General features: G+C 44.3%; 1 protein-coding gene across 2 annotated transcripts in view; it reads right to left on the bottom strand.

The window, feature by feature from the left end:
* The window catches only part of fto (FTO alpha-ketoglutarate dependent dioxygenase), a 243,943-nt gene extending 219,314 nt beyond the window's left edge, over nucleotides 1–24,629 (bottom strand). For both annotated transcript variants that reach the window (XM_080427366.1, XM_080427365.1), the window contains exon 1: nucleotides 24,587–24,629. In XM_080427366.1, the coding sequence (XP_080283492.1) occupies nucleotides 24,587–24,628 (42 nt within the window). In that variant the 5' untranslated portion in view covers nucleotide 24,629. The remainder of the gene's footprint in view (nucleotides 1–24,586) is intronic.
* Nucleotides 24,630–25,012: the final 383 nt, after the last annotated feature.

Below are 25,012 nucleotides of genomic sequence, written 5' to 3'. Positions count from 1 at the left end.
TTATTATTATCCTCCTGCCTTTATTTTTATACCGCTTTAAGGGAAGCGCTTCTGGCACAGCAGCACAGCAGCGTCTCCAAGGATCCTCAAAAGGGGGTTATAATGATAGCCTATTATTGGGCATACTTTTGACCCCCTTTTGATAAAAATAAAGGCAGGAGGATAATAATAATAGTAATGGGCCATTACTATGGCATTAAAACAATTGAAAAAAGAAAAGAAAAAAGAAAATTAAAAAATATATATATATTTTTTATTTTCCAACTATTCGACTAGTACCAACAAGGTCGACTAGTGGTTATACTGGTAGGTGAAAGCCCTACTATGAGCTTGTATATCTGCTATTCTTGAATAGCCAAAGAAATCTAAAATGACACAGATGCGTACCCGGATTGAATGGGTTAAAGGTCGGCGTTGCCAGAGCAGAGGCAGAGATTGCCCCTTGCCGCCCCGCTTCCATGTGTGAACGAGGCCTATTGTGCTCGTTGGGAGAGCCCGGGCCAAGCCAGATGCACCGCTGAGGATTCAAACCCCTGTAGTCTGTGCAACTGTGGGCAGGAACCTTAGACACCGTTTTACCTGGACATCCAGGTTAACGTGACTCTCTAGAACAGGGGTCTTCAACAGGGGGTCCGGGACCCCTAGGTGGTCCTCAGAGTTACTACACAGGGTCCGCCAAAATCTTGGTGTGATATTATTCTGTGATATGATATTTTACCTTATTATCCACTTGAACCCTAGCATCTAGTGATGTGCGGGTTGGGTTTTTTCATGACCCGCCCCGCCCCAACCCGCCACGGAACCCAACCCGCCTCAACCCGCCCCGCGAACCCATATATAAATCTATGGCTCAACCCGCCCGCGACCCGCGGTGGGAATATATATATAGATTATATAGCGCTCTTTTAAGTACCCAAAGTCGCTTTAAATGTCTACAGTAGCACAACATTGACATGGGCTAAATAAACAAGCATGTTGTTCAAAAAAGCTTATTTTTTCTTTTTTTTGCGTGTGAGAGCGGCTGACCCTCTCACCCGCAGCCCGCATAATTGCCTCTGAAATCCTGACTCGACCACCCGCGGCGCGGGTTAACCCGCGGGACCCGCGGGTTACGGGTCGGCCCGCTCATACTAGCATCCCTTTTCTGAGCAGAACTTTAAGCCAAAAATAGCAGATCTACAAAGCTCACAACACCTAGCACTGCGAGGCGTTGTGAGCTTGTAGATCGGCTATTTTTGGCAAAGAGGCGTTTGGTGTAGAGGGGAAAAAGAGCAGCCCAAGTAAACAAAAAAAAGTTGAATCTGAAACACATTTTTATACAATATAGAGGGGGGGGTCCCTGCTTCATCTCTCTCTCAGCTAGGTGGTCCTTGGCCTGAAAACGTTGAAGACCCCTGCTCTAGAAGGATAGAATACGTGCAATACTCGAGGTCCCCCCCCAAGGACCATTGAAAACCACCCAATACATCCTTCCATCCATCCATCCATCCATCCGTTTCCGGTCTATTCAGCCACACCCACCCATTAGTTTGTCCATCCATCCACCCATTTATTCATCCACGGATCCATCCACTCATTTTTACCTCATCCATGCATCCTCATCTCTGACGTGTCCATTCATCCATCCATCAACCTATGGTACCATCTCTGCCCCCTGGAGCTAATTTGTGGCTGTGTGAGCCATGGCCTCTGTTGGGACGATAAAATACCCCATGGCGACACAATAAAGAAAACACACACACACACACACACACAGACACACACAGAGAGACACGAGTACTGTACACACACACACACACGTTTGTTGCTTTGTTATCTTATAGAAAGAAAAAGAACAAGCAGCCAGCCCCAGCCACTCGGTCGGTCTGCCTCCATAAGCGTCACACAGGAAGTATGTATGGAATGACACAAATAAATACAGCCCTGCGGTGCCTGTCAGCAAGCTGGCGTCACAGGTGCAAATTTAATTAGTCAAGGTGAAGTCTCCCCTCCCTTGTCTCGGGTGGGATGGGGGGGGGGTGTCCTCGCCACGCGCAACTGTAAACACACGCAATATCCTAATCAGGTGTCACCGCCGCGTTTGATCAGCTCTCCAAAACTTGTCACACGAATCCCTGTGCAGAGTGGTGTGTGGGTATGGCGCGTATGTGTGTGTGTGTGGGGGGGGGGGGGAGAACAAAGGGAAGGAGCTGTCACAAGAGGACGGGGTGGACGAGGCGGGGTGGGGCGGGATGGTGAGGTGGGGAGAGTTTGCCCATTAGCGGTCTGCTCCGTCTCCCCTCTCTATCCATTCTCCTCCTCACTTCCCTTCCTCTCCAATCCTCTCCTCTTTCTCTCTCTGTCTCAGCAGCTAAACGTGATTTATACTTGTGCGTTGCGCGAAAATATGCCGATCTATAAGCTCACAGCGTGGTGGTGTTGTTGATCGGCGTGTTTGTGAGCTTGTAGATCGGCTATTTTTTTCAGTTGTGCGACACTGGCGCGCAACTGAGTACAAATCATGTTTTTTTTACCCGTCCAGAGGAGCAGTCCTGTGACAGCCAGCTACCAGGCTGACTGTGATATTTCAACGTCGGCAGTCGGTGCGCGCACACACACACACACACACACACTACACACACACACACACACACACACAAACTACACACACGCTTAACAACCACCGACATCACTGGGCCCGATAGAACTAAAAAAGTAGTAGTACACGCACAGTTTTATTGTTTACCTAAAGAGAAAAAACACACACACACACACACACACACACACACATACACACACACACGTACGCACGCATCATTTGTGTCTACCTTTGCACAAAGAGAGACACCGGCAGGTATAACTACTACCCTTCTTCTTCAAGCACCGTTTCTCAACAGTTTTAAGATCCTCTGGGTTTGAGAGAGATGCCCGGGAGAATCGCTGGAGACAGACATTCAGTCCTCCTCCCTCCCTCCTTCCCTCCCTCCCTCCCTCCCCTCGACATCGCCCGCGGGCTCAGACGGTGGTGGTGGTGGTGGTGGCGCGTGCGCGGGAAAAAGGCAGCAAGCGGCAACAACAAACAGCCAACGCTACATTAGACGTGCTGTTTACCTTTTCCATTTATGTTGATATTGAATACATTAGCCGATTGAACCACCGTCAGAAAACGCCAGTTGGAATGACAAGGCCCAATCGTCTTTGCGACTACTGTGGTAGAGCTGAGATTACAGCCCAACAAAGGCAGAGATGGGGGGGGGGGGGGAGAAAATGTTTAAAAACCTGCATAGCGATACATAAATTAATTAAAGGACGCAGACACAAACAAAAAAAGAAAAAACATGCGGCGAATTAAAGTTGGGAACATCTGTCAGCGACTAATGCTTGGTTTATACTCGGTCGGCGGGCCGTGTCTCGCGCCGAAAACAGCCGATCTACAAGCTCTCGACGCGTCGCCGCCGTTGCCGCGTCGAGAGCTTGTAGATCGGCTGTTTTCGGATGCGAGAGACTGGCGCGCAACTAAGTATAAATCAACCCCTTTAGCTTGCCAACGTAATACCAGTGTTAGAACATTTATACCCTTGAAGTTAATGATCCCCTCTTTAATTGACAGTCAAGGAAAAATGGTCGCTGCAGCACGCTGCCGAGACGCAGATAAGAAAATCAGCCCCCCCCTCCCCCCTCTCTCTCTCTCTCTTTCTCTACACCCCACCCCTCCCCCAAATAATAAAATAATATTTAAATAAAAAAATAGTTTAAAGAACCTTGGCACTAATCCCCATTGTCATCCGCGGTGCAGCAGAAGGACTTACAAACACAGATAACTCTTAGCTGAAGCTGTCTATTTCTCTGGAGTTGTGGTGGTGGCTGGTGGGGTTCAGTGCTGTTGGGGTTGTTGGTGGTGGGTGGGTGGGTGGGTGGGTGGGTGGGGAGGAAGGGAGAGGGGGGGAGGGGGGGGCTTGAATCAAGTCACTCAGATTAGCTCCAATCCCTGTACGCTGCCACTCAGCCAAGACACTAGCCTGTCAACGCATTTACATGAGTCCGTCCCCGGTATCTGACAATGCCCCCCCCCCCCCTCTCCCCCATATGACAATAGCTTTGAGAGGTGGGGGGTGTGGGGGGGGGTGGGGGGTAGGGGGTAGCGGGGTCCACTCACTCACTACTGGATATACAGTATACATGCTGCAGATGATTGCGTTGTTGGATTAGGGTTTGAGCGTGTGTGCGTGTGTGCGTGTGTGCGTGTGTGTGTGTGTGTGTGTGTTAACCTCTCCAGTGACACTGCAATAACAAGTTTGGAGAAGACTTAACCCGTTCAATCCGGGAACGCATCTGTCTGTGTCATTTTAAGATTTCTTTGGCTATTAAAAAACAGCAGATATAGAGCGTCGCAGTTCCCGCCCACATTTTTTTGGTGCCGGAAGAAAAAACTCAATGCATTTTTCCATTGACATTTCCAAAAATATTTATATCTATTAATTTAAGCCTCGAATCAAGCCATCATGACATGACATGAATCATGACCATAAACGTTTGATTCTGTGATTTTTTTTTTGTTGAAAACGGCAAAACAAAGGGTATTTATTAAATATAGTATATCATATAATTAAATATAAAATAAAATAAAATCACAGAAAAAAACGTTTTATGGTCATGATTCATGTCATCTCGTGATGGCTTGATTCGAGGCTTAAATTAATAGATATAAATATTTTTGGAAATGTCAATGGAAAAATGCATTGAGTTTTTTCTTCCGGCACCAAAAAAAACAGGAAGTGGGCGGGAACTGCGACGCTCTATACAAGCTTATAGCGCTGCACAGAGTGCTGAAAGTGGTGAAAATGTGTGCAAATCTTTTAATATATATATATGTATTTTAAAGCGAACATTTTTAACCCAAATCTTTGCTTCTGGGGGGTCCCTGGAACAACATATTTTGAAATGGGGGTCCGCGGCCATATATAATAAATATGATTTTGGGGATCCTTGACATGAAAGAAGTTTGAGAACCACTGATATTATAGCAACATAAGTTTTTTCAAAAAACTGTTAGGATTTAGAAGACATTTGTAGAATCCCCCAGAAGCAAAGATTTGAGTTAACAATGATCGCTTTAAAAAATATATATTCAAAGATTTCAAAGAACTTTTCCACGATTAAAAAAAAAAAAAATAGCAGATCTACAAGCTCATAGCGCGGCACTCGGTGCCACGCTATGAGCTTGTATATCTGCTATTTTTGAACAGCCAAATAAATCTTAAAATGACAGATGCGTTCCCGTTCTAAATGGGTTAAGGAGACAGTGGTTTTACATACAGTACGTACTGTATGTATGGCACAGAATGTGTGGGAGATACTACCAACGCACACACACACCACACGCAGAAATACATTGATGAAAGCGGCACACATACACACCCTGGCGGCAAGTGCACTTACACTGTACACCCACACAAACACGCTGCATGTGTGTGTACTAAACATGTGTACATATACACACCGCCACACACACACACACACACACACACACACACACACACACACACACACACACACACACACACACACACACACACACACACACACACACACACACACACACACACACACACACACACACACACACACACACACAAAAGAGTATATAAACTTGGAAGAACCTGTTCAATACCAGCTGTTTTAAAACCATAAGCTACTTGTGTCTTTCCCTAAGCTTGGCGTCAAACAAGACATTCATCCGCTAACTTCAATTCACTAAATAATAAGCCGCCAACTAGAACAACAACATCAAATAAAGTGCATTATACGCCCCAAAAAAAATTGTTGGCTGAGCCACCATCTTGAACACCTAATAATACAAGGGTCCAACCAATGTACGGTAGACTATGTTAACTCATTATTATGAGGACCCTGATCGATCACATTTGGAACCGTTTCCGGATCAACACTATCAGAGCTGGTAAGTGGACTTCACGTCTGCTATACAATTACAATACCGGTGGTTCTCAAACCTTTTTAATTTCACTGTGTTCACACTGGCAGCTACAAAGATACAGGCTTCCATTCTTTTTCAATGGAAGCCAGCGACATGAAGATACAGAGATGCATCCAACATCTGTAGCTGCTACAAAAGCTACAAAAGCTACAAAGATACAAAGATACAAAGATACAAAGATACAGACAAGTTGAGCTGGTTTCAACTTCAGCTACAAAGATACAAAGCTACAGCGTCCCTGTACCTCACTTTGAGAACCAGCGAGGTATATATATATATATATATATATATATATATATATATATATATATATAGGATCATATAGGATTCGTGAACCCATTAAGACCTGAGGCCGATTCTACAAATGTCTTCTAAATCCAAAGAGTTTTTTAAAAATATTTAGTTCCAGGGACCCCCCAGAAGCAAAGTTTTTTGTTCAAAATATATACATTCAAAGATTTTCACGAATTTTCATGATTTAAAAAAAATAGCAGATCTACGAGCTCATAGCGTGGCACTCTGTGCCACGCTATGAGCTTGTATATCTGCTATTTTTGAATAGCCAAAGAAATCTTAAAATGACACAGATGCGTACCCGGTGTTAATGGGTTAAAGGGAACCGTTAAGGAATCGAACCGTTAACTCATTCACTGCGAAGGACGAGAATTGACGAGACTTCGTCCAAAAACGCCCACACCGCCAAGCACCACCAAAGAAGAGTACACACAGAAATCACGTGACGTGATCACAACAAACACAATCTAGGCCCCTTTCATGTTAAAGGATTTATAAAACAAAAAAATTCTCGGCTTTCTGACTGTTGTTTTTCTGCTGTTTTTGAAAAAACAAGCCACATTCAAACGGCCCTAGCTCTGGAATGGAGGATTGCAACCGGCCAATTTTATTATTGTTATTCCCTATACTACCGGACCCCCGTGCGTGTAATGAGCCAATCTCCGTGAGGACGGAGGTCACGGAAAATATTCCACGATTTTTCAAAGGTACAGTAAAAATCAAGGCAAGGGGACCGGAGACGGATGAATTAATTAATTAATTCCAGGCAGTGAAAGAGTTGAGAGGGAATCGTTCAGGAATTGGTAAAATGGTTAAAAATCCTAAAGGATCCCAGCCCTATAGTTAGCGTGTGTACCTGTGTGCTTCAGTGCTGCCTCATGGCAGTGTGTTTGTTGTTGTGACCGTGCCTCAGTCCACTTCAAGCTACAGCCCTGAAACAAATGACAGTGGCTGCCCCGCCCCCGGACACAACAAGGGTCAGAGCGCTGCATGACACCAGGGCTGTCAGCTCAACCCAAAAGACTCCCTAACCTCTAACCCTCGCCGTCCAACAACAGACACACACACACACACACACACACACACACACACGCATGTGTGCACGTGCACACAAATGCACTTGTCCATGCAAACACACACACACACACACACACACACACACACACACACACACACACACACACACACACACACACACACACACACACACACACACAAAGACATACAGTACGATGCATGTGCGCGAGCATTTAAACACACACACACACACACACACACACTCACCAAAAAACACCAAAACAGCCCTGACAAGACCACTCACACCAAGCCTCTCTTTCTTGTCTCTTGTCTCACTGGAGACTGTGTTTTTGTGTGTTTTTGTGGTGGTGGTGGTAGGGGCTGGTCCCCCCCCCCCCCCCCCCCCCCCCCCAGTCAAGTGGACCTGACCCGCTGGCCCCTAGCACGACTCATCTGAATAAACAGAGCTGCAAGGATGAGCCAGGGAGAAGGTGAAATCTGCCTATATTATGATGGGAGAAGAGGGGGGGGGGTCTGTGTGTGTGTGTGTGTGTGTGTGTGTGTGTGTGTGTGTGTGTGTGTGTGTGTGTGTGTGTGTGTGGGGGGGGGGGGGCTTTCTCAGTTTTTTATGCACGTTTGATCATGTGGTTGACAGCACCGGTGGACGGGATTACGGACTGTTGAACAAAAGGCTTGTTGGTGGATGGTGAGCGGTAGCGCGCACGTGTGTGTGTGTGTGTGTGTGTGTGTGTGTGTGTGTGTGTGTGTGTGTGTGTGTGTGTGTGTGTGTGTGTGTGTGTGAGTCTGGATGGGTGGGTTTTCATGCCCTGACAGTGGTGGGGCTTCATGACAAGCCTGCCACACCACCACCACACCACTGCCGCCACCATGCCGTGGCGTACACAGCACCACGTGCCCTCCCTCCCTCCCTCCTCTCCCCTTCCGCCCACCTTCGAAGTCCGTCACTCAGACCCGGGCCCGGGGAGGAGGAGGAGGAGGGAGGAGGGAGGAGCGCGCACGGGAGGCCAGGCGGGCAGGCAGGCAGACGTGAGGAGAAGGGGAGGATGAGGAGGGAGGGTTGGTCATGGGGTTAAGCGTAGAGAAGACAGCGATGAAAGGCAACTGTCATGCACCAGTGCTCGCCCAGGAGAGCCTGTCTCCAAGAGAACATGCAAAGTGTGCTGGCCACCTCCTGACAACCCCCCCCCCCCCCTCTGCCTTACTTAAACACACACACACACACACACACACACACACACACACACACACACACACACAGACAGACACACAAACACACAGACTAGCCCTCAAAAAAGGGGGGACTACGCATACAACGTAGAAGAGGCATCGCCTGTCTGACAGTGTGCCAGTCAAGCTGTCGACCCTCTCTCTCGCATCTGCAAGGAAAAGTTAGGCTGATGAACAAAACACACTCTGAGGAACCAGTGAGACATGAACAGGCTGCTACCTGAAGCAGAGAGACCAGCAGAGCCCGACCGACCAACCGACCGACCCACGCCCACAGATTACTGTGTTTTGACCGATATTTTTCACAAAAGGTGCAACATTTTCAAAAATCGTTTTTTTTTGTTATAGTTTCTATTTGAGAACGTTTCACTTATAAGCAAACAAATAAACACAAATAACTTTTTGATAAATAAAATATATTAAATTAAAAATTCTAAAAAACCTTTAACTTTAATAATACAATGAGCAAGCAAACAATAAATATAAAATACAGTATCAAACTAATTCAAAACTGTTCAAGATCTTTCAGCTCAAACGCACTGAGCTTGTAGATCTGCTATTTTTGCCCATAATGACATGCCCAAAATTGTTAGGCCGGGCTGAAAGTGGTTAAAAATCGGGATACATCCTGGTCTCTATACTGCCTCCCCCTGGTCAGCCGGGGCGCCTGATGGAGGGAACTGGTTGGAATAACGTGTTCCTTCCACGCGCTACGTCCAACCGGGGAAACTCCCCCTGTCAGGTGATAAGAAGCGGCTTGCTAGCTCCTCATGCGTTGAAGGAAGCATGAGCTCAGTTCTGGGCTCTCCCTAGGCTGGCAGAGGGAGAGTAGCGCCCAGGATTACATAGGCAATTGGCATTGGCTGAAAAAATTTGTTACAAAATCGTGGGATAAAAATTAAATTAAATAAATCGGGACACATTGGCTGTATAATTGCCGTTACCAATGCCGTCAAAAAAGTAAAATAATGATCGGTTGGCCTCTAAAAGATATGGAAATACAGTCTTTAGGCCCCATGTCCACTGGGCGTTTTTCCTCTGCAGAAAATGCCAAGGCGCTCGCCTAAAAGCGCTTCCAGGCGCCCGAGTTGAAAATATTTTAGCTTTCGGCAGGCAGAGGAAAACGCCCTGCGAGTGCAAGGTAAATGTCCAGAGCAACGCCAAGCTAATGGAATGTCCCGTTATAAACAATTAAAAACAAGCGTTGCACTCAGGACAAAACATCTTGGTGGACACATGCAGGACCTTACTGATTTAGGATGAATACTTGAATAGCTACAGTATATTGTGAGACAGACTAGACAGGGAAGCCTACCTGAGAGTTGGGTCTGATGAGTACAGTATGTAGTGGCAGAAAAACCTATGCAGGAGAGTGAGAAAGGCCTCTGGATTAGAGGCCTAGGGCCTCTGTGTGCAGAAAATGATGATTCATGATGAAAAGCATAAAAAGTAGCTAGAGTACAGATACTTTGTATACTCTTACTGGTTTTTGAAAAAACGTATATTACTATGTCAGTGGTTCTCAAACTTTTTCATGTCAAGGACCCCAAAATTAAATGTATTTGGCCGCGGACCCCCATCTCAAAATATTTTGTTCCAGGGACCCCCAGAAGCAAAGATTTTAGTTATAAATGTTCGCTTTAAAAATATATATATTCAAAGATTTGCACACATTTTCACGATTTCTCAAAAATAGCAGATCTACATTGAGCTTGTATATCTGATATTTTTGAATAGCCAAAGTGTAAAATAATGCTTTTTAGCTCAAATCTAAAAAATGACACAGATGCTTCTCCCGGTCTTAATGGGTTAAAGTAAATATTCTAAGCATGATTAACAAACAATGATTTCACGTCTGGGAAAGTGGCCTCGAAGGGAGAGAAGATGGCTCCCACAGGAGTTTGATGGGACACGAGAGGCAGATCATGAGTTATTGCACTACTAGGTCAAAGGGACCTTATGGGGAAATCGATGTATTTTGTTACACCTAGAAATCACATGCAGATAACCATCTGGCCTATAGTCACAAGATGGTTAATATTGACTCATATTAAGAAATAGACGAGGAAGAAAGGAAACTAAATAAAGCCTGAGATTGAAGATCCACAAACCGACTGGGGTTTCATATCATTTCTACCGGTGAAAAGAGTCCTGTCAACAGATATCTACTTCACGTACATTATGCCATTAATTGGTGGTTCGTACCTAGTTGTGCTTTACACTGTATAGCAGTGGTTCTCAAGCCTTTTCATGCCAAGGACCCCCAAAATGATATGCAGCGGACCGGACCCCCATCTCAAATATTTTGTTAAAACAAAAAGTATTTTGTTAAAAGGTTAAAGCACTATATTCTGATAGTAATCATTGCTATAGAGTGTTTGTTCAGTAACAGGAGTCTCCCTGTCTCTCCAGCTCTTTAATAAACAGAAAATACATTTTCCGGTAGTTGTCAAAATATCAGCCAATCGGGAGAAAGTACCCCAAGCTTCATTTTGATAGTGTTCCAGTTCCAATTTTGACTGCTCATTTCTTAGTGTCATCACTTCCAATTTAACTTGTTTAATCTATGTCCTGATTGAGTTCTCTATCCTGATTGGATCAAATTGGAAATGAAACTGAAACGAAAATGCATTTTCGGTTTAATAAAGAGCTGGAGATACGAGGAGACTCCTTTTACTGAACAAACACTCTATACTCTATAGCAATGAGTACTATCAGAATATAGAGCTATTTAACACTTATTTTAACCAAAGAAAATCACTTACCCTACCTTTAATGGTTTAAGCTACTATTATTATCATAAATGCCATTGTTAGGGAAGGTGAAAAAAAGAAAAAGAAATGCCCAGTGGAATCTTGTGAATGGTAGTGAGTGGATAAAGCCTCTTTCCAGCTGGCCCAGGGTACTCTAATGCTACAGTAGGCTAATGCCAGTACTAAAGTTGGCTCCTGTGAAAAGGGGCAACAACCATTACATACTATACACAGTACCTCATCCATCCTCCCCTGGGCAGTGAGCTACATGCTAGGGTACTTTCACACACTTTCATTACACACGTTTATTGAAGAGAACTTATGATGTACAAATTAACAGTTAGTGTTTACAGAGCCTTGTGAAAGTGGACTCCCGCGGCTCTCGCCCCGAACGAACGAAAAGGGGCTTTTTTGGACCCTACCATCGAAACCAGATGTCAGGCAGGCAAACACACTATAACGATGAGGTACTTTCCTTTTATTGGAAAGGTGAGCCATTATTACAAAGGAAAATAAATTCACAAATAAACAGCATCTATTAGAGATCCGTCTATCCCCATTTAAAATGGAGCAGGTGGTTTTGCGTAGTGAAAAGGACTTTTACTGGAGCTAGCTATAATTAGCCCGACATGGAGGCATGGGCGAGGATGTGTCCTTGATTACTGTATGTCCTCAGAGCCCCTATTATATCGTTGACGTCGGGGCAGAAACCTCTTATCTCCACAGTTTAACTTTTTGTGTTTTTACCAGGTTGCCAAACCTGGTCTATATCTACACTCGCTAGTGGTCACTTTTTCCCCATTGGCTGGTCCTTTTGCGTGACTTTTTCCTCATCGGCTGGTCATTTAGCCAATGAGGGCTCAATGTCCTCTCGGAATATGGGATCTAAAGACGACCCGCAATGTTCGGCCACTGTATGTATCTGCAAACTGGTATAATATGACTGTGTCATATTTCTCGTTTTTCGTAAATTAACGCCCTACTTGGTCATACTACGCACTACAGCATCACACAAAAGCATCAAAAGTAGCAGATCCACAAGTAGATCTGCTACATTTGATGCTTTTGAATTTGAATCCTGAAAACATATGAGGTTTCCACCCGACAGAGTCGATACACTGTACACTTCCAAGCCAATACTCAATGGCGTCAATGGACTTAAAGCCTATTACCTCCTGTCACTTCCAAATGTCCCAATAATATCACTGTATCCATGGAATTATTGGTGTTAACTTGTCTGACAAACTTATTGACCATTTCACAGCTTTTGGGGCTATAGGCTGCTTGTTCCCCTTGGCATTAGTGACCGACTATGGCTATACACACAAGCACACATGTAGGGACGTATGCATGCACAACATACAACCACACACACACACACACACACGTGTGTGCATACACACACACACACATACGCACAGTCACACACGCGCACACACACACACACACACACACACACACACACACACACACACACACACACACACACACACACACACACACACACACACACACACACACACACACACACACACACACACACACACACACACACACACACACGCGCGCACACACACACACGCGCGAGCACACTGATGGGTGCCAAACAAACAGAAATGAAAATAATGACTTCCCCACAAGTAGTAGCCTTGAGTGGTTAATGAACCCCCAGGAGGCCTTGGGTCTATGTGTCTGAGGTGAGAGGGTCATTCCCATGTTTATTCAGCAACCAGCCTCAAGCAGCCACCAGCACCTATTGATCCAATGGATTATTCTGTGTCTCTCGTGTGACGAGGGGAGGGTGTGTGCGCGCGCGTGTGTGTGTGTGTGTGTGCGTGCATGTGTGTGTGTGCGTGTGTGTGCATGACAGATGAAACCCCGGCGAGGTTTGGGTCACACTCAATGTAATCTCATTGGCTCTGATAGGCGATCTGGATGGCCCACTTTACATGATCCACGTTGCGGGTTGCGGGGTGGGGGGTGGGTGGGGGGGGCTTGTTTGAGAACGCGCTGACACTGCTGACGATGCTTGGACACTAATGTGAGGTGCTAGGTAGGCCCTGTCAGACACACCGGCTTGTCAAGAGCTGTTTGGACAGACACTCCTAGTGACTGCTGCTTTGTACACGCACACAAACAAACAAACACACACACACACACACACACACACACACACACACACACACACACACACACACACACACACACACACACACACACACACACACACACACACACACACACACACACACACACACACACACACACACACAGAGAGGGGGGAAAATACACCCAGCATTTTGGCATAGCGGACAGACACAGTGATGTTGTAGCCGTGAACACAATGTTGGATGGGTTATGATGAACTAGCAAAAGAACAATGACGGAGAACCCATTTTCACGATTATTCTTTTTTTTTCAGATCTACAAGCTCGCAGTGCGGCACAAAGTGACGCGCCGTGAGCTTGTAGATCTGCTAGAATAGCCAACACCTAAAATCTAAAATGACACAGATGCTTATCCCTGGTTTTAATGGGCAGTGACGTGTTTAAACATTTTCATGATTTTGCATTCCTCAGACTGATAGTTATCAACTAGAATACACTTTATAATGTTTCTAAATCAGAAAAAAATATCATATTGAAAAGATGGGGAAATTATATTTTAACAAATGACTTATGGTAAATTATAATTCATAATCAAACATAGGGGTGATGTAAGATATGTTGTATTATGTCCCCACACAGCCCTCATCCTGACAATGCAGGGAGGTGCTATTGATAGCTCTGTGAACTCAAACTGAAGTTTGTACGAAGCGTAAAAGAAAATCTTCCACCAGAGTAACATCGTGTCTTCGGTTCTTCTGCTCTACGCTCAGTCTTCATCACCTTTGACAGTCTAGAATATCCACACAAAAAAAAATGTGAAGCCCTCCTGTTCCTTTTCCTTTCAGACAACACACAGACGTATCATGCATGAATGGCAAATGGCCCGATCTGGGCTTATGAGTCACTATACGGCTCTCAGTCATGGCAAGCCCGCTGCCAAGCCGTAATGCCTACCATAAGGGCATCCCCCTGGCTTTTCCATTCTGATGTTTAGTAAGATCACAGATCCCTCTTAAACACATATGTGAGCCCCTGGCAGGCTCCGCTCAGCCATGTGACCCGAGACAATGCGAGCCCGGGCCATAAAAGTTGATATCCTTCCAGATGCAAACCAAATGTAGACATCATGCACCTTTAAAATGTCTAAGACAGGCCTCAATAAAAAAAACGGAGGGCCTAGGAGCCGAGGTACAGAGGGAGAGAGAGAGAGACTCGCACAGATTCTCACATTTATCAGCGGGTATGGACTTGACATCTAGAGTACCAATCTATATGGACGCTGACAGGTCGTCATTTACTAACAAGTAGAGAGAGAGAGAGAGAGAGAGAGAGAGAGAGAGAGAGAGAGCTATCTCAGAGACAACTACAAAACTTGGGAGTGTTATTTTATCTTCAGGAAACACTACGTCTACGTCAGTGCTGTACAGTTAAGTGTCTGGGGTCTATATAGACTGACCAACGCTGTCAAGAACGATGATATATCAATGGATATAAGAAACCCCGCGTTCGTTCAGAAAATGTGTAACACACAACGCTCACAGATCACAGAACTACACTGTGAGTAGTGGAGCAAAAAGAGTAACAGTAGTCCAAAAAGAAAATCACTCCTTCACAACATTGACATTTATAGGGCCTGAGCCTTAGGTAAAAAAAAGAGTGTCTTGGCCAGCCAAGCTGATCTGTAAACAACGCAGACCAAATATACGAGCCAAAGATCAAATAGCCGACACAAGGTAAAGACAAGCAGGGGGGGGGGGGCTAGGGAGCTCAGCAGCAGACTAATCAACTCAACTCCCCCCCGCCTTGAATGAGCACATATCCGATCAATGAAAGACCCGGGGCCTTGGGGCCAGCACTATATTACACAGCAAAACTTCATATTCATTCATTGATTTTACTTTTCAGAATAGTATATCACTGAACTCCAATGGGAGCGGGAGGGGGAAGAAAAAAAAAATAACAGAGGCCAGTGCACTGAGGTCAACCCTCACGCGTATATAGCTGGGGATGTTTGCACAATATTGATGGCACACGCAGAAAGAAATGACTAAATATCCGGATCAATAGCTAGTTTCCCAGGCCAGCGACAGCGAATGGAAATATATAAATACATCTTTATGGCTACAGGAGTAGGCCTCCTAATGAAGAGGGCTAAATGTGAAGCCTAAAGGTAAAGTCTTTGATTAGCCAAGGCCAGGGGTGATTGGGAGAGGAGGAGGAGGAGGGGAGGGGGGGGGGGTCTGATGATGGTAGGATCATGCCACGCTGTCCAATAGCCTGGAGGATGCAGAATGCACACGGCGCGCGGGAGGCCGTAAAGAGGCCAAGGATGTGACAAGTCAACAAGCCCTGAGCAGAGCACTCTGCTTTAACCTGACCCCTCCTATCCATTTGTAATGATAATGACCTAATGGCTGCATCGCTCTCAATCATGTTCAAATAACGCAACGCATGTATAATTTATAAAAATCGTTCTTTTTGTTTTTTGTTACACAAAGACTTTATCCCAAGGACACAGAGTGTGGACTTGAGGCTACAGTAAAAAAAATAAAAATTAAAGTGTGTGTGTTGCTAATCAGCTGTATTTAACAGGGGTGTAAAGTAACTAAATACAAATTTGAGGTACATTTACTTTACTGGAGTATTTCCAATTGTCTATACTTTTACTTCTACTCCACTACATCTCAGAGGCAAATATTGTACTTTTACTTCACTACAATTATTTGAAAACTTTAGTTATACTAGTTACTTTGCAGATATAAATCATTACATTATAAAACATACATTAACCACTTTAGCCTTATTTTAAACCTAGGCTATTTGAAAACAGCCGATCTACAAGCTCACAATGCGACGCACTGTGAGCTTGTAGATCTGCTATTTTCAAACATTTTAGTACTTTTACTTTTGGTACTTTAAGTACATCTTGATACCAATACTTTTGTACTTTTGTACTCAAGTCAATTTTGAATTCCGGACTTTTACTTGTAGCAGAGTACTTCGACATTGCAGTATTGATACTTTTACCTAAGTAAAACATTTGAGTACTTTTTCCACCACTGGTATTTAATCGTTTTTAGTTTTCAAATATTTTCAAAAAGTTTGAATAATAGTCTGAAATACACACGTGTTTGTGTGCATGCATGTGTGGGGGGAGGGTGGTCTCGATTTTGTCAGATGTAAGAAGGGGGACTCCAAGGTAAACGTTTGGGAACCACTGGCCTAATGCGTATCGAAATGATAGTTCTTAAAGGGATAGTTCACCCCCAAAATGATTTTTCGATCGATTACACACACCATAGAGACTTGAATTCATGGATTTTTTTATTTTTTGTCGCATTACTAAGCCAATAATTTGATGACCGGCGGCGGCTCCGGTAGGAGACTCAAAGTGTCAGCTTTGAGTCAGCAAATTATTGGCTCAAGGAATGCGACAAAAACAAAAAAATCTCCATGAAGTCAAGGCTTCATGGGGTGTGCAATTGATAGAAAATAAGACATTTTGGGTGAACAATCCCTTTAAAATCATTTTTAAAAAGTTGAGAATCCCGTTACTGTACACTGACTGTCCTAAAAAGCCATATAGCAGTTTATTGGCCAAAACATAGTCAGAAGTTCCACCTCAGCCCAAGAAAAGTGCTGATGGAAAGAAACACTAATTATCTAGGTGTAAAATGTTGTTAATACGATATTCTTGAGCCCTACGTTTGAACAAAAAATGTAAAACATTATTCCACGTATAGACTAGCTCTAGATCAGCGCTACTCAACCCGAGGCCCGCGGGCCGCATGCGGCCCCAACGCAGCGTCTTGGCGGCCCCTTGTGGTCAAACCCGCCCAAAAAAAATATATATATATATATATATATTTATTTATTTATTTTTTATTTTTTTAAGCACAGGATAAAAATATACATTTCCGTTCAAATATATGGGTTGCTAAAAAAAAATTCAAAAACAAACAGACAGACATACATACAGGTGCGTCAATTGTTACAGGTATAATGCATAGTTTTCTATGCATTTCGGGTTTTTTGGGGGGTATGAACACCAATTTTTTTCGGCCGCGCGGCTTTGCCGCGCGCCCAGGGTAGGTGTCCCTTATTTCAATCTCTGGGAGTTGGCAACCCTAACCTTGCCATACCTTAGCTTTTGCTGAACTGATGCCACTGGACATACACACAAAATAAACAGGTACAGTGAAAAGAATATGATGTCAAAATGTACATTTTCTTATAACAATAACAATGCGTAGTGTGTGTTACAAAATCGAAAAATCCAAAATAGGACCGTCATTTTTAGCTTGCGGCCCCTTGGACTTTTGGTATTTTGCTGAGTGGCCCCTGAGCCATCTTAAGTTGAGTAGCCCTGCTCTAGATGAATGATGTAGAGCATTGGCTCTCAAAGTGGGGTCCGGGGACCCCCAGGGGTCCTTGGTGGGGTACTAGGGGGGTTAGTTAATATAGCGTCACAAACATTTTAACCACTTTAACCATATTTTATACTTAGGCAGGCTATTAAAAAATATCTACAAGCTCATAAAGTGCCGCGCTATGAGCTTGTAGATTTGCTATTTTTGAAAAATCCCTGGCAAAAAAAAGATTTGAGATGGCGGGGTCCGCGGCCAAATAGATATCATTTTGGAGGTCCTTGACATGAAAAAGTTTGAGAACCACTGCTCTCTAGTCTAGATGAATGATGTAGAGTCCAGCGGGGTCTGTCCTCCTCACTGCTTTGCAGATCTACTGACGCTGATCACAACACAGCAGCCAGCCGCCTTGCTCTTATTTACAGCACAGCTCAATTAGCACAGACAACAACAAACCATCTTCCCCCCTTCTCTCTCGGACACATAAAACGGGAGGAACCAGATCGTTGCCTTCTCCTTAATTAAATGAAAGCTGTTGGGTTCACCCTCCGCCCCCCCCCCCCACACACACACACACACACACACACACACACACACACGCACACACACACACACACACACACAAACACAAACACACACACAGCTCTTAGTTACAGACAAAGACAGAAATAACAGCAACACATTGAGCCAGAGCAGACCAGTGTTGATTTCGTCGACTACAACTATGAAGAAAAAATTGTTGGTCGACTACCTTTTTCCACTGACGAAAACTAAATAAAAACCTAATAAAAACTAAGCTATGACGACTAAAACTAAGACTAAATATATTGACAGTTTCGTCAACAAATAAAAACTAGACTAAAATGTTAGTGAGGGACGAGTGGATCCATGCAGTGGAACGTGTTGCTCTCTGAAAATAGCAGATCTACAAGCTCACAACGCGCCGCGCTGCGAGTTGTGAGCTTGTAGATCTGCTATTTTCAGCATGCAACCAAGTGTAAAAACCACCATTACGACGCCATCAAGGCACCGCCAAAATAAATTTTAGTCGACTAAATCAACTGTAGATTTAGTCGACTAAAATCTCATGATATTCAGTCGACTAAAACTAGGTAGATAAAAAACGAAACATTTCCGATGACTAAAATATGACTCAAACTAAATGGAATTTTATTCAAAAGACTATGACATAAAATAAAATTTGGTGTCAAAATCAACACTGGAGCAGACCCTTGCTGCAGATGAAGACCTTCCAAGCCCATGCAGGAGGACGCCATCATCCATGCCTCCTTCTTGGGCCCTCTAAATCATTGGCTGGGGATAAACGGTCCCCAGTCCCACCACCACCAGGCACCTCCCTTAGCGGCGTAGGGGGCCAGAGCAAAGGGGAGCTGTGGGGATCGACACCTCGCCCGGCGATAAGTAATTCTGTTGAGGATTAGCGGCGTGATGGTCTGATCAATACTGGGTGCTCAAGCCATTAGGAATGCAGCGAGGAAATGGCCCCCTCTGGTAATAAAGCAAGGGGGCGTCTGGGTTCTCCTTCATTTGCCCGGCTTCCATTAGTGTAATGGTATCATTATCAGACGTGGTGGGGTTGTATTTTTTCCCAAAGCCCTGGGTTTTTTCCAGCCGTCTCGCGGCCGGCATGGGGTCCGATGAAGCCGCGAGATCTCCCTCCGCCCCCCCCTTCGTTCTTCTAACCCCGGCCCAGGTGTAAATCTATCTCTGTTGGGGAGCTTGTGCTGCTTGCCCCTGCCTTTAGGTATTTCCTACCCATGTTTTATGTCAACACCCCAACACTATTTCTCCATTATTGGCTCATTAATAGAGCGAGCGGCGTGTAGCGTGTGGGGTTAAGAGGGAGGAAAAAGATGGCCGGTGGAGCACAAAGCTGCTGAATGCGCTGAATCCGACACCCCCCCCCCCTCTCTCTTGCTAAAACACCAGGCCCGACATGACAGGACGCAGGCATTAGTCGCCATAAATCGTTACCTTTACACTAATTCTCCCAGCTAACATTTTGTGTGTGTGTGGGAGGGAGGCTGGGGGGGGGCGGGGCGGCGTGGCGGGGGCGGGCGGGGGGCGATTGATTAACCATGTCTGGCTGTGTGGCCACATAATCAGCTTTTACCTCGCTAGTTGTTAATTTAACAGAATTGCCATGGGAAACACAAACCATTTTAATGAGTGTTCAGGAATTAAATGCCCTAAACAGCTTGCGCTGGGGCTGCCACAACCAAGAGGAAAACCAATGAGGCTGATCTGAGGGATGGGCCAGGCCCAGGCCTGAGAGTATAGGACCTCCTCGCAACATCTGGTGACCCCGTGTGATCATTACTCAGCCCATAGCTCACACTCACTCACTCATAAACACACACACACACACACACAGACACACACGCGCACGCATGCACACACACACACACACACGCACGCACGCACGCACACACACGCACACACACGCAGAGTGGTGGAAAAAGTACTCAGATATTTTACTTAAGTAAAAGTATCACTACTACAATATACACTAGAAATACTCCGTCACAAGTAAAAGTTACTACACCACTGCACACACACACACACACACACACACACACACGCACGCACGCACGCACGCACGCACGCACGCACGCACGCAGATACACACTTCCTGTGTCGACAGTGCACTCTATACATGTCAACGCGGGACAGCCAGCTAGCCTGCATCAAAGACAGTGTTAGAACATTGGGGTTAGGGACAGGGGTCAGTGCTGCTTTCACACTCTCTATGGCATGACAGGAAACTCAGGCTGAAACCATGATGATGATGATGATGATGAAGAGTAACGAGATATTTTCAGTTTACATCAGGGTAGTACGACACACTTAAGTTGGGTTAGTTGCGTTGCCATGCTGGCACCAAATAGGAAACTCTGGAAAGCACTGGTTATATACCACTGCACTACAGTATATGAACACAAGTACTTGCATGTCTTGTGCTGTAATAATAATAACATGCATTTTCAAATTAACTGTAAGACAAAACAAAAAAGCTAAACATGGAAGACTTTTTATCCAAAGTCACAATACAATCACCTGACACAGTCAGATCTTGGTTCTATATAGGGATGGGATCCGGAACCGGATCCAACATTGAGGATATGAGAATATGTATGCAGTGATTGTATGTATACAAATGTAACAAATTACAATGAATGAAGGCCAAAAATATATTGATTTTTTATAGTTTCAACATAGGAACTGTTAAAGGGAACGGTAATGAATCGGACCATTTAGAGGGAATCGTAAAGGAACCGGAATCGTTAAAATCCTAAAGGATCCCAACCTAATAGTTCTATATAATTTCACTGGAAAGCTAAAAGTGCTCTGCCACCTGTATGCCACTTGTATGTTTGACTTATAGACTGCAACACCCAACACTAATGCAAATCTTGGCTAGCGGACCCATCACAGCTCATGTTTCACATTGTGCCAAATTACAACAAAAAACCCTTTTTAACCCATTCAACCCATTCAATGACAGATGCGGGAATGGAACGCATCTGTCATTTAAAATTTCAACCACTTTAACAATTTTTGTATACTTTGGCTATTCAAAAATCGTCTAAATTTGTGCACATCTTTGAATATAAATGTTTTTTAAAGTAAACATTTGTAACTCAAATATTTGCTTCTGGGGATTCTACAAATGTCTTCTAAATCCTAACAGTTTTATTGAAAAACTTTTTTCATGCGAAGGACCTCCCAAAATGACCCCCCCCCCCCCCCCCCCAGAAGCTTCCTGTCGATTTGATCCCTGATACCTGATCAAATCGACAGGAAGTGATGCCCACAATGCCCTAGGAAACTTGTGGATATATTCAAAGATTTGCACAAATTTGCACAATTTAAAAAAGATTGCAGATATACAAGTTCATAGCGCTATGAACTTGTATATCTGCTATTTTTGAATAGCTAAAGTATAAAATAATGGTTAAAGTGGTTACGCAGATGCGTTCCCGGTTTTGGGTTAAAGGATGACACAACAGTCATGTCCAACGTATTCCAGTTATAACTCATACCGTTAACAGCAAAGCACTGGAGGAGCCTGCTAACAAGAGACTGGGATGTACTGTACGTTGCTCCCATTAATTTGGCTGTTCTGTGGTTTTCAAGCCATTTTGCCATTACAATCCCTCTTGTTCTGCCTTGTATTTGTCCAAAAAAAAAAAGAAAGAGAAAGAAAGAAAGAAAGAAAGAAAGAGGGGAAGCTGAGCCATTATAGGGTCCATGCATGCAGCACACTGCCTGCCTGCCCCGAGAGAGAGAGAGAGAGAGAGAGATAGAGAGAGAGAGAGAGAGAGAGAGAGAGAGAGAGAGAGAGAGAGAGAGAGAGAGAGAGAGAGAGAGAGAGCCAGCTGGAATGAGTTCTCTCTCTGAGCCGCTCATCTGGTCACCATGGCTGCTTTCATAAACAGGAGGAACCACGTCCTACATAGTTTCACCGCTGTCTGACATGATCCAAACACATGTGGCACAGCAGACAGCAGGCCAAGGGAGAGAGAGGGAGACAGACAGACAGACAGACAGACAGACAAACAGACAGACAGACAGACAGACAGACAGACAGACAGACGCACGCACGCACAGAAAGACAGACAGACAGACAGACAGACAGACAGACAGACAGACAGAGACAGACAAGCAGCAAACAGAGACAGACAGACAGACAGACAGACAGACAGACAGACAGACAGACAGACAGACAGACAGACAGACAGACAGACAGACAGACAGATAGACGCACGCACGCACGCACGCACGCACGCACGCACGCACGCACGCACGCACAGAAAGACAGACAGACAGACAGAGACAGACAAGTAGACATAAAGACAGACAGACAGACAGACAGACAGACAGACAGACAGACAGACAGACAGACAGACAGACAGACAGACAGACAGACAGACAGACAGACAGACAGACAGCAACAGAAACAGCTATAGGATGTATTGACCGTTCCTCCTTCCTTTCCTGCTCATTCACCACAAACCACAAACAGACGTACAGTACAGTACAGTATAGACTGGTTCCTCAGCATCAGAGAGCCTGAGTGTAGTGCAGTACACAACAACATCCACTAACAATCACACCATGTATCAATAACACAAGGTGATCAATGATGAACTTAGCCTAGAGATCTTCATTTACACAAACAAAAAGGGAAATCACGTTGTCTGCAATCTGAGCACACATGCAGCCAGAGGTTCAGCAGGCATGGTTATGTCACTAGTCACTGTGTCTATACACAGTAATAACAATTGCACAGCAACAGACAGGTTCATATTAATATATCTTATGATAACACACGCTAACAGGGATGCAACAGAGAGATAAGGCCACGATTGGGGGGAAATGTAATATAAAAATTGTGGACGATACTGTGAAACTAAGAATATTGCCAGTATCATTTCATTCTTTCAATATTATTTTTTTATTTTTTTAACAAGACTTGAGCGTCCTCCCAAATGTGCATGAATTACCCCTGGCCTCTACGACAGTAATGTTAGTCCCCCCCTCCAAGGTGCGTGGCTATCTTCCACTGTACTGATTTAAATTTTCATATCGTTGCTGTCGGGCAGAAACCTTTTTGTGTTTTTTTTTCGTAAATTAACGCCCTACTGGCCTACTTGATCATACCACAACGTCACACAAAAGCATCAAAAGTAGCAGATCTACAAGCTCGAAACGCGGCGCGAAGCGACGTGTTTCGAGCTTGTAGATCTGCTACTTTTGCTGTTCTTGAATTTGAATCCTGATAAGTAACAGTCTGGGACATGTGAGCTAGGTTTCCACCCGACAGGCGATATTATATTCTAAAATGTACAGTATCTGTCATATTGGTTATTATAATCTGATATATTGCCCCATCTCTAAATAGATACTGAAGTCAAGGCAAAGATCAATAACATCCTATGGTGTTTAAGCATACAATAAACTCCAGCCCTTATCCTATAGTGTCTGTACAGACAGTATGTAGAGCAGCTGTAGGCTGCTGGCACACTGCCAGCTCTGAGGCTTTCACTCTGCACACTGACATTAACTTTATACTAGATAAGTTCCTCAGCTGTCCTCCTCCTATCTACAGTAGTAGTAGTAGTAGTAGACCTATTATGCAATTTAACTAACTTATTGCCTTTGTATGATATTATAATGCTTTTACAGTTTAGGCTTGTTTTTTTTTTATAAATTTCATGTATTTTTTTAATATATTTATATATTGTTTATATAATAAAAATGTAATAAATACGCTGATAACTGTTGCAGTGTACGTGTTCTTTTCCTAATCTAGATCGATTTTTATGATCTTTCTTTTTTGGGTAAGGCACTTTGAGTTGCATTCTTCTATGTATATAAGGTTCTATATAAATAAAGACCATTATCATTAGTAATTTCTCATAAATAGCCTACATACTACTGTACATACTACTATGTGTATCGTTTTGACATAATATATATATATAGGGGGGTGGCCAAAATGGATGGGGGGGGGTCTTTTAATTATGCAAAGCCAAGACTTTATAGCTTCAGTTTATTCATACGAAATCTAAGCATTTTATTCCATTTTAATCCCCTTCAAAACTGTAGTAGAATGAGAGGGAGAAAAAAAGGAAAGCACAATAAAGGAAACAGAGACAACAAGGTGAAGGTGGGTGCTTTGCAGCCTTCAGAATGTAAACAGCAACATCACATTAGGAACACAAGCTATTCAGCGAAGCGACACAGCGGCTCATAATGTTTTTGCCCGACGTAAGGGAGAAAAAACAACGCCATCAATACCTTTCTTCTCTTCTCCCCCTCACTGTCACCCGATCTTTTCATGTTCCTGGACTTATGTTTACACTGCCGAGCTCTCGGCACCAAGTGCATGTTGGGTATTGTAGTTGAACAAGCGGCTCGTATCACACGCCGGGGGCTTTTATCCGACGATAAAAATGAACCGAAGGTATTTTCTGTCAACTCATTAAACATTACGCGTGCACTTTTAATGTGGAATCATCCACCCGCTTTACATTTTCGGATTAATTCGACCGACGGGGGAATGAGAACTACAACTCCCATAGAAACTGTGTGATGGAGGCGGAAAACCACTACAGCGCGCTCTGTTTGTTGCGCAGCGCAGGTGCAGATTTACAAACACGTGTGGAGCTATGACTCTATGGTGTGGAGGGTGGAACCAGGGGTGGAACTCATGAGTTAAGTCGT

This window comes from Gymnoscopelus braueri, assembly GCF_963280865.1.
Source record: "Gymnoscopelus braueri genome assembly, chromosome: 1".
Taxonomy (NCBI): Eukaryota; Metazoa; Chordata; class Actinopteri; order Myctophiformes; family Myctophidae; genus Gymnoscopelus; species Gymnoscopelus braueri.
Note: the sequence above shows the minus strand (reverse complement) of the source record. Positions and strands in the feature narration are given on the sequence as shown.